This window comes from Hydra vulgaris, chromosome 13, assembly GCF_038396675.1.
Source record: "Hydra vulgaris chromosome 13, alternate assembly HydraT2T_AEP".
In the NCBI taxonomy this organism is placed as follows: Eukaryota; Metazoa; Cnidaria; class Hydrozoa; order Anthoathecata; family Hydridae; genus Hydra; species Hydra vulgaris.
In genome coordinates this window covers 53,543,024-53,555,000 of record NC_088932.1, presented here as the reverse complement: position 1 = coordinate 53,555,000, position 11,977 = coordinate 53,543,024, and the positions used below count along the sequence as shown (strand labels likewise).

At 26.2% G+C, this 11,977-nt stretch overlaps 1 protein-coding gene across 1 annotated transcript in view; it reads right to left on the bottom strand.

The window, feature by feature from the left end:
- The window catches only part of LOC100197655 (cyclin-dependent kinase 7), a 28,125-nt gene extending 17,558 nt beyond the window's left edge, over positions 1 to 10,567 (bottom strand). Inside the window, exons 1-6 of the mRNA XM_065816825.1 lie at positions 10,436 to 10,567; positions 10,231 to 10,293; positions 5,677 to 5,710; positions 5,538 to 5,605; positions 541 to 609; positions 1 to 87 (exon numbers count right to left, since the gene is read on the bottom strand). The exon at positions 1 to 87 is cut by the window's left edge and continues 24 nt beyond it. Coding sequence (XP_065672897.1) covers positions 1 to 87; positions 541 to 609; positions 5,538 to 5,605; positions 5,677 to 5,710; positions 10,231 to 10,293; positions 10,436 to 10,498 — 384 coding nt within the window. The 5' untranslated portion in view covers positions 10,499 to 10,567. The remainder of the gene's footprint in view (positions 88 to 540; positions 610 to 5,537; positions 5,606 to 5,676; positions 5,711 to 10,230; positions 10,294 to 10,435) is intronic.
- Positions 10,568 to 11,977: the final 1,410 nt, after the last annotated feature.

The following is an 11,977-nucleotide window of genomic DNA, read 5'->3' as shown; positions in this document are numbered from 1 at the left end:
CAAGAACTCCAAACCTTGTATTGTCATAAGAATAAAGCTTTTTATATGCGGTGGACTTAAAATGAGCGAAGTATCCTTGATTATCAGCTTGAAATATAGAATTAAAATTAATTAAATATAACTTGTATTATTAAAAACAAAATTTTATTTGTTATAAAGTATGAGTGAAAATATACAATTTAAACAATAAAAATAACAATTATCCAGCCATTTTTCAAAACGCCTTAAGATATATAAAAAAAAAAAGTCAAACTTTTTTTTTTTTACGTTGAAGCGTTTTGAAAAACGACTGGAGATATTATTATTACATTTATATGATTAATAATTATTACATATATAAACATATATAAACATATACATAAAGTTTCAAAAAAATTATTTTAATTAAAATAAATATCTAATTCTTATAATACCAATTATTTTTCTTTAAGCGATTATCTTTTTTAAACGACCAACAATTATTACTTTAATAATATTAATAATACTTATGCAAATAAATATTATTAATATTGCTTTAGTATAATTATTGGTATTATTTACCTCTAAATCAGTTTCCATAAAATCAAACACTAAACTTATGCTTGATTTATGACCAAATACATCTAAAAGCTGTAAAAACAAAAAAAAAATTTAACTATGTGTTATATATATATATATATATATATATATATATATATATATATATATATATATATATATATATATATATATATATATATATATATATATATATATATATATATAAATATATATATATATACAACCCTCGGAATTAGGGTTAGGATTCAGCAATGCCGACCTAACTGCCGACCTGAAAGTGTTTGAGGTCAGCAAAAAATTGCCGACCTCGTTTCTATGTTTTATGGTAAGACCTTTGTATCAAATAATTTTTGCCGAACTCTAAAAAATTGAAACTTTTCCTAATTCCGAGGGTTGTATATATACGTACATACATATATATATATATAATATATATATATATATATATATATATATATATATATATATATATATATATATATATATATATATATATATATATATATATAAATTAGTGTATTCAACAAATAGAGTGCTCATTGTTCTTAAAGAACAGAGCAATAATAAATTAGTATAAATACTTAACTAATTTTTTTCTTTGACAGCTTGTTTCTCAATCAGTAGATTCATCAGAAAGCTACAGAACAAGCTCAGAAAGCTTCCGGATAACCTACTGATTGAGAAACAGGCTGTCAAAGAAAAAAAATAGATAAGTGTTTTTACTAATTTTATATATATATGTATATATATATATATATATATATATATATATATATATATATATATATATATATATATATATATATATATATATATCAGGGATGCGGAGTCCTAAGAGGACTCCGACTTTATATCTCTACTTTTTCCAAGTCTGTAGTGTCCAGAAGCTCTAAACATGTTTGTTGACTTATTATCTGCTACAATAAAAACATTCATGAGATTTAGTGACTTGAAATTTACTATTTTTAAGCCCGGAGTCCTGGAGCCCTTGCCGCCATTATACCTAAGGACTCCGGGCTCAAAAAATGATTGTTCCTCTAACTTAAAAGTCTTAATTTTTTTCCTATTAGTAGTCCATAAACTTATTTATATTTTTAGGGCTCCTGGATACCAAAAACTAGGATAAAGTAATCTTTTTGTGACTTTCAAATCCGGAGTCCTTTTTGGGACTCTGCATCCCTGATATATATATATATATATATATATATATATATATATATATATATATATATATATATATATATATATATATATATATATATATATATAAACCAAAGCCAACCAGTGTGGAGTCGGAGTGGGATTTTCAGCAAGAGTTCTTTCAAAATTTTGGACTCTGAAACTCTCAATCTCCAAATAATAATAAAAAATAATAATAAAAACATGAAAAATATTTATTTTGAAACTGTTCTTTAATGACATCTAAAATTGAAAAAAAAAAAAATTTTTAGAACATAGTAAAAAGGGGTCTAGCATAAAAACAAAAAGAAGCAAGTTTGACTGTTATTACTACTTAGTTAACAAAAAATGGTTAACTTTAGGAAACATAAATTTACTACCTTCTAAATAAAATTTATTTGAGAAAAAATAGGTTGTTGAAACAGGTCATGTCAAAGACTGACGGGAAAATACTTACATGTAAGACTTATGTAAAAACAAGGCTTATTTATATTACTTATATATATATATTATATAAAAGCGGTAGTGGTGTAGTGGTAGAGCGCTTGGTTCATAAGCGAGAGGTTCCGAGTTCGATTCCCACCATGTCCCTGGTAGTACCGCGCTCAACTTGTTTCTCCGCGCAGCAGCCTTGTTCGTCAAGGTTCGTGTTTCGGAGTTATAGAGTTGAGAGAGGGTTATAACCACAAGTAGCCTCCTCATCTGTAGTGGCCTTCTGGGCCTTAGGGAGGTGAATTACAAAAAAAAAAAAATTTGAAATTTTAATAACATAAAGAGATCTAATAACTAATAAGTAGTAGTAGTAGTAGTAGTAGTAGTAGTAGTAGTAGTAGTAGTAGTAGTAGTCGTAGTAGTAGTAGTAGTAGTAGTAGTAGTAGTAGTAGTAGTAGTAGTAGTAGTAAAAATGCTGCAACAGGTTTCCCTGTATAACGTACAGATTATGGCAGCCTTATCTACTTCATACTCTAATTTTAATTATATCAATATAAAAAAATTTACATATGCATATAGTATGAAGTATAAGTTTGTACTCTTTCGTTTTTTCATTTTATTTTTTTAGTAATAATCTCAATACTTATGCAGATTATTTGAAATTTCCACATCCAGCTGAGCCTTGAAATTGGTAACAGATGAAGCGCATATAAGCATTTTAATAAAGTGTTGATATAAATAGTCACCCCACCTCCTCTGCTGGACACGCTATAACAGCATGGCATTTTATGGACAGCTGACTCTTGTAGTATACTGATAGTTAAAAGTGATTCATGCTCTAAAGGAATGTCGCTTAGATTCAAATTGTCATTATATCAATTTAAATTACTTATTGTTGAGTGCTATTTGTCTATTATACCCCCAGCATTATTACAAATAACGTAGTAATGACCTGCCGTCACCCAGGTGTTTTTTAAATTAAGAGGCTTGTTATTCTTTTTAAACTTGTCTTGTAATTGTCTATCTTATCTTCTATATGCTTCTGTCAGATCTGGATTAATATGGATGCCTTCAAATTTACACTGGTTTGTTACAGTGTTCAAGTTAATTTTAACGTTAGTTGATTTTGGAATGCCAAAGACAATAAATTTTTTGTCACATATCATTCTATCTTTGTTCTCTCAGCAACATCATTAAGTATGCCTAGTTAAGCTGGCATATTAGTTAATTTTTTCCAACCACAACGGTCTATGCTTCCATTGTAATTGAGAAAGCAGTAGGGTTTTCCTCTAGTTGTTGGATTCGCTTTGTGAGGGCAATGATTGTGGATGTTTGTTCAAAAACTATTTTTGATAACGTTTCTACTTGCTTTAGAAGTGTCTTGTACTTATTATTCAGCTCAGAAATGTCAGCTTTTGGAGTGAATATGTATAAACAATAGTATATATGGTTTATATAAATATTATTCTAAATTATATATATATATACATGGGCCTTGTAATGAAGCGGGAGCGTTCACTCTGCGCACGTGAAATATGCCTGTAAACGACCTTGCAGGCACGACAAATAGCGCTTGCTAGTTTTGTTGCGAGAGTAAAAAATCGCGCTTGTCTGAAGAACTTGCGAGGGAGAAAATTATAAGTTGATTTTATTGAAAATATTTCAAGTAAAAAGTCAAAATATGTTTAAACAGTTAAAACAGTAGTTATATTCGTAATAAAGTACTTCACGCACAATTTATGCGTGACTTCAATTTTATTTTAGCGATATAAGTTCAAACTAAAAATGATTTATTTCTATTTGAAAGCTAAATCCAGCATGTTTTTTTTTTTTTTTAATAACAGTTGAACTTTGTTATTATCCACTTAATTGTACCCTGGTTAAGTCAAACCACTCACTAACTCATTAGTTTTTTTAGGGTCCATTTAACAAAAAAATTCTCTTAACTAGAACTTTTACTTTGAATTGCATAAAAGTCCATGTTATAAATATCAAAACTTGCAACATTTCAATGAAAATTCTAAACTTGAATGTTCAAACAAAAATGTTTAAAATTTAAATATCTAGCATATTTATAAATATCTTATAATTAAATATCTAGCATAAAAAGTTTATCAAACTAAAACTTCACTTAAAGCTTCGATTTCGTACAAGTTGGATCACATTCTATTAATTAATGACTATTATATTTAAAATGCAAAAACATCAAAATGTTGGAATATGAAATATTTTTTCAAATAAAAGTTAATATAAAACTAAATATTTCACTGGTATGTTTGAATCAGTTAAGCTTATATTAAAGTGTATTTATTTAAAAAGTTAAAGCTAAACGCAACTTAAAATAAAATAAAAAATAGTTTCAATGAACAATACGAGTAGCATATATATTCCCTATATAACTTTGAACTGCAACTTTTGGAGGCGTGCTCACAAGAAAAGAAAAAATGTTTCGCCACTAGTTTCACAAACACATTTCTCAAAATATTCTTTAATATATAAGTTATTTATATATTATATTAGTATAAGTATATATATACTTACAATAATATATATTATATTAGTATAAGTCTATTATATATTTATTAGGTATATAATCAAGTATATAAAATAATATTCACTTGATAATATTTAAATGGCGCATTCAGTTTAAATAAGAAAGCAGTTTTCTATTTTGTACAAACAATGAAAGAAGTTATTACTGCTAACGGATAGAATGGAATGTTTACTATTTTCAAAACGTTTCGTCGCAATGATAATTGAAAATTTAAATTAAAAAATTAAAACTTGATTGAATTTTGAAAAATTAAAAGTTTTAATCCACAAGATTTTGTAAAAACATAAGATTCTTTTGCTTTATTGTTTTTAATTTTTTACACATTTTTTGTTAATAAAGGATTTCCTTTTTCTTGATCTTTTTTTTTTTAAACTATTATTTATTTTAAATCAAATTAACGTTTCTATTGTTAAAATGTCCGCAATCAAGCATGTTAATTCAACTACAAAAAGGAAACAAAGTTATGTAGTCATCGTTTAGTAAATGGTGATATTTCATCATTTTTTTAATATCAAAGCGCAATAATATATTTTTATATTCTGTTCAGTAGTGTGGTGAACTTTAAGTTTTACAAGAGCAATCAAATATAAAAAAAAAAGTTTCAAAAAAGGTCATGCAGTTGTTTCAATAATTCTTGTGTTTTACAAGATTTGCAAGTTTGAACATTGTTTTGAGAAAGCATTTACTTTGGAAGAAAAAAAAGATAAAGATAAAAAAAGTTTAAATTATATTAAAATTATTTATAACAAAATTGTAAAAACGGAACATTTTTTAAAAATTAATGCAATTGTTTTTGTTTTTTCATAAATAAACAAACAAAAAAGCATTTTACTCTTATTATATTTGGGTGGTGAAGTTCTTGCAACAATTTGATTTCACGCAGTGCTGTTCGGTTGATGCCTGGAAATATGTTGGAAATATTAAAAGCATACTCTTAACAGACTCAACAGATCTATATAAAATGTAATTACCATCTTTGGCTTCAGAACGATCACCAAGTTTTATCTATTAAAATAAAATTCACAATTTGAAAAAAGTGATAAATAAGTTCTATTAACTATTTAAATATCAATCCTGTTAACTATTAAATTTTTTAATTTAACTATTAAATTTAAATAATGTATTATACAGTTAGTATATTATATTAAAGATAAGAAAGATATAATATCAAATTTTTAACAATAGGTTTAGCTGTAACACTTTGGCTCAATAATAAGGTGTACACGGTTATCAAAGTGTGGTTGCAGTCTAATGTCTTTAACTCACACAAGTCATGCTAGGAGAAATTGTCTGCAGATGAGTATCTAAAAATGAGTTCGTTTTGTTCTTTTAGAAATTTAACATGTGCCATATTATCTACAATTTCTAATACTTTGGCAAAGTATGTCTTTGCTCTACTAGCATAAGATACATATTTATCAAACTTTGCCAACCCACAGTTCACTTTACATTCCATAAATCTGCAAGATTGGTTGTTTTGATTACACATAAATCTGTCAACTATCTCTGACATAATATTAAATTTTTTTTGAAGGGCATTTGTTAACAACCTGAAATTTTTATGGTATATGCAAAGGCAAATATCGTGAGGAAGATCATTTACTAGCTTTACATAAAATGGCCGCAGACCGTAAAACTCAGATTTACCCAATTTTAAATTAACATGCTCACTTTTAAAAAGGAAACATGTGATAAAAGGTTCAATATCAGATGTAGATTGGTTCACCTCTCGCTTTCACTTCTTTCTTTCGCGATCTTTTCAACAAACTTTTTTATTTTTCACTCTTTTATTTAGTTTTAGCAATCTGATATTCTGGATGATTCTTTCTAAATTTTTTCTGAACTATTGAATGCTTAACTTTGTTTATTTTAATTCTAAATTCTTTTAAGCAACTATTTTCAATCTAACTAAATTATACTCAAACTAATTAATCAGCAAATATGCGATTCAAACTCATTGGGCACGTGTTGTCCGGAGGCCATCAGTAAGATGTCTCCTGGACGTCCAGACATTTGTAAGACATCCAAAGGACGTCCCCCGGACAATGTATGCCCACTGGGTACGTTATAAAGCTAAAGAAACTAATTATCACACGGATGAATATTTGGCAGTGCATGATATGTCTGTGGGTGATGCAAAAAAACAATGCTAAAATGTCATAGAAGAAAAAAAATACTTTTGTCATTCAATTCAGTAACTTAAAAATATGCAAAGTAAAAAAAATCAGTTTCATTGAAACTTTTTAACACTTCTTTTTTCAAATAGTTAGATTTTTTAAATCACGCATAGAAATTCAAAACGCCATTCAATTTGGCATAAAATTTAAGATACTTCCAAGATACTTAATTGCAATTTATGATAATAAAATATTAAAAGACATCATTATCTTTAAGAATCAAAAAATCTGGGCCATGAAATCAACTTTAAACATCATAACCACATGTAATAAGATTTTTTATTTATTGTAAAGTTTGAATAATTAAAACATGAAGAAAAACTTGTCTTCTATAATTTTTCTTTTGGACAACCAAAATATCACCTATCTTCTTTTGAATCCCATCTTCCAAATTAAAAAAAATATTTGTTTTTAAATTTCATTTTTTTGTCCCACTGGAATAAAAATGCCCTAAAGCTACTTGTGCATTGTATGAAACATTACAATAAATTTTTGCTTAGAGGGAAACTTTGAGGAATAATTTATTTAAAAACTTAAATGTTTTAAGTTAGAAATAAATTCATTGATAATAAAAATATTTATAATAGAGTTATATTTTAAAATAAGTTATTAGAGTTATTTTGTTCTGTTTTAAAATAACTATAAAAAGTTTAAAATAATTTTTATATATTTTTAAACTCCTGTCTCTGTCTCCTTGTATATTTTCTGAATTTTGTATACATATCTGTTAAAGAGTTACAAGTATTTAATTTATAAGAAAATATTGAATAAGATTAAAATAAGACATAAAAGTATTTTATATTTTATTTCTCAATTTCTTTTATCTAAAATATTTAATCACTGCTAAATTCCTTTAGACTATTGTGATCTGTAGTTGTTTTTTTAATATTACATTGTATTGTATGCTTTAATTTTCTAGTTTTATCTGATGATTTATAAAATGAACTAAAATATTCATGTTTAATATTAACATTATTAATAATAATAAAAATAAAAGTAATATGAATTTTATAATGAGATTTTATATTATTCAATGATATAAATCTCATTATAAAATTGTATTCCAGATAAATATAAATATTTTTTATTGAATAACAGCTATCGAGTTTAGTGATAAAAATTAGTTTAAGGTTTTTATAAAGCAAAAAATTTAAAGACTGGAAACATTTCCAGGTATCTAAATTCATGATCACTTAGTTTGAGCCCTGTAATAATATATGATTATTGCTGTATTTAACTAAGAACATTTTTTTTCAACTGAACTTTTTCACTTTGTTTTTTTTTCTTTCATTAAGTTTTTAAAAAAATTTTTTCTGGTAAGTTTTGGCCTCAAATTGCAATAAACGAATGAATGATTTATAGATAAATTTAAAATTACTAATATATAAATATATATCTTTATTAAAAAATTGTGATGAAACATTAGTAATTGATATTACAGAGATTATTCTTAACTAATTAACATCAGCAGTTTTGAAAATGATTGCTCATATAAAATTTGAAATCTTCTTTAACATTGTTAACTTTAAATATTAAGTTCTAATTTTTTTTTATTATTATTATTTGAAATTGATGTATGTAACTAAGAACATTTTCTCTTTCAACTACTTTTTTTTTTAAATTTAACCTTTTCATTTATTTATTTTGTAGCTTTTCTGGCCATTTGCGAAGTCAATCAATCAATTGCACATTTACACTTTTTTTTTCTATTTTTTAATTGTACCAGAATCATCAAATACTAGTCAATCAATAGTTCAGACATCAAGAACTGTTTGTAAGATAAAAATTTAAACAAAGAAAAAAATTGAAACTTTGACTGATTAAAAAACTGATTGTCGATTCCATGTGTTAGGTGGTTGAATTTACCGCTGGGCCATCTTCAAGATCTGTCATAGAGAGAAACAAACAATTATTTATTTTGTCAGATAAATGAACAATTGTTGCTTGCCCTCTTTAAACAGTTCTTAAAGACAGTCAGGGGTGCTGATGTCCAATACAGATTTCACCCCTGTGTATGCAAAACAAAAATAACAACAAAAATAGAATAAACATAAATATAATAAAGTAAAAATACATTTTTTCAAAATTTCGATTAGAAGCAGTAGTAAGTAAATAATAAAATAAAAAATATATAAATAAATATAAAAAATTAATGCCTGCATTTATGACACAATTTTTACTCATTTGATAAACCTTTTATACTTTTGGTAATAAAAGGAATATATAAAAAAATCTATAGCAAGTCTTCCCTGTGGCTAAGCAAAAATAAAGTTAAGATGGCTGAAAAAGACTGGGCATTGAATAAATATAAAAATTTTAAACTTCATGACTTATGACTAAACAATTTTGTAAATTTTTCCTTAATAAAAGCTAAAATAAGGTATCATAAAAATGATTTAAACTAAATCAGATTGAAATCAAAGAACTTTTAGATAAGTATTTCCAAACCAAACTCAAGTACTAAAAGAATCCATTAAACTACTCTGTAAAAAATCTAATCTATCAACAGCTCAAATCTTTTTAAACTATTTATCAACTGTCATTTTTACCCTAAAGAAAAAAAATGGCATTTGGAACTAAGGAGTTTGTATATCAACCAAAAAACAGAATTTATATTCTAAGAACAGTTAATAAATTCCATTTATTATGTTTTAGATGTAATTATAAAAAATCAACTTAGATCATCAAAATCTAGGAAATCAGCAGACCTAAATAATATTCCTCCTTTGCTATTGAAAGATTCAGCAGATTAATTAGTAAAATCTATCTTAGATAATATACTTATCCTTAAAAACTTTTACCATGCCTGATCTTTGAAAGGAAGCAAAAATTATTCATGTATATAAAAATAGTTCAGAAAACAATCTGGTAAATTACCACCCTTTATCTGTTTTGCTTTATTAAAGCATTTAGTACTATTTCTTATTAAATTTTATTTGGAATTAATCACATTTAATCAAAATAAATTGATGTGAATATATGATGTAAATTTCTTATTAAATTTTATTTGGAATTAATCACATTTAATCAAAATAAATTGATGTGAATATATGATGTAAATTTCTTATTAAATTTTATTTGGAATTAATCACATTTAATCAAAATAAATTGATGTGAATATATGATGTAAATTTCTTATTAAATTTTATTTGGAATTAATCACATTTAATCAAAATAAATTGATGTGAATAAAAAGTCATAAAAAATGGGTAGTAGAAAACTGCACCAGCTCCAACAAATACTCAAATTTATACAAATACTTAAAGTATATAAAATACATAAAAGTATCTAATAACTAAAGGTATCAGCGCTTTTAAAAAGCTTTCCAATTGATATAAAACAAATTACTTTTTTTACAGCTACAATGCAGTTTTCATTCTCAATATCTTCAGCCTTGTATACAGTAGCAAACTAAATGTATAAGAAATGAAAAAATAAAATTATTATTCTAAAATTATTATTTGAAACTAAAATTTTTATTTTGAAAATATTTAGCTATATAATTAATTTTCATGAAAAATAAATTTGAAAGCCCTAAATTAGCTTGACTCACAGCTCCTTCGCCTAAAAAAGAAACTTTTTTGTAACGTTTTGAGCGATCCTTTGATTCCAACATATTTTGCTTGGTTTTATAAAATTTAACAAGTATAGAACATGCAATATATATAATAATGTTATTTATAACTAGAATAGAGTTTTAAAATTAATTTAAAAACATTTTCATACTATTTGTACAATACAGTTAAGTTTTTAAAATTTCAAAAAAAAAAAAAAAAAACTTGTTTGAACATTTCGTGATGCACACAATCTCATGACATTGCCATTGACAGTAAATGGTAAATTTGAATTACCTTAAATATTTTGCCTCGCAACCAATTTAAACATTAACTTTTTGCCTCACTAAAAACATCACTAAATTTACTTTTAAAATCTCTACACATCGAACCAAAAAAATAACAAAAAATCTCTTTTTCTTTAAAACAACCAATACATACTATATCACTGTAAATACTTTAATGAAGTATTTCTATTACTGGTGCATTACATTCTATGACAGTTGTTACATTTTTTTATGATGTTTTTTACTTTGAATGCAAAAAAAAAGAGGATAATAACTAGATAGATTTTAGTATAAAAAAAATTACACTTTAAAAAATTCTATTTAAAAAAAATATTTTAACAGTATTTTGTCAGCTATATTTTTCAAAATATTTTTGTTGGCTTTACGCGTAAACCCCGCTTTTTCACTTTCACTTTTGTTTTGCATTAAGCTGGGTTTCCAATAAGGGGTCGTCCATAAAGTACTTTTGCTTTTTTTCGCCAACTCACCCCCCCCTCCCGCATTTCGCCATACGCTTTTTTGAATACCCTCTACCTCCCTAAAAGTACCTACGCTTTTAACCTACAAACCCAACATTTCATGAAGTTTTTCTTAATTTAATATCTCCATACATTTATAATTGACCTACTGCCCCCCCCCCATCTCATATGCGTCATTTGCAAACCCCTCTTCCTCTCCGAGAGTACGTACTTTATGGACGATCCCTAAACGTATTAACAGTAACTGTTGTTTCATGTTGTGATAAATCGTAATTGTTACGTTTTATAATACACAACAACCACTATCGCGTAAATTGCATAACTTAATGTGGGTTGCAAAGGCGCCTCTGATTAGGTAGATAGGATACACAAAGAAGGCCATCGAATCAATATTAGGATTGTAAGGACCACCGAGATTTATGTAGGGTTTCGAAAGTTACTGGAAAATCGTTAAATGGATGAGGTTTGTCTACGGGCCACCGAGTGTATAGTGACACCACTGGTGGGCTGTACAACTGTTTTACAGCATTTATGTTGTTAAACAATTGTAGCGGAAATCAATTTCCGCCACAACTGTTCTACAACAAAATTGCACAACTGCAGCACAACTGCAACTTTTCTACAGCTATTGGAAACTAAACGTTTGTATAATAAACGTTTGTGTAAGCTAAGTTGTATTCACGTGTTTTGTATCAACAAAGTAAAAAAAAGACATAGTAAAACCATGTATTGCTACAGCGTTCTTGTTTTTGTTTGAGGTAACTTTGTAAACTGG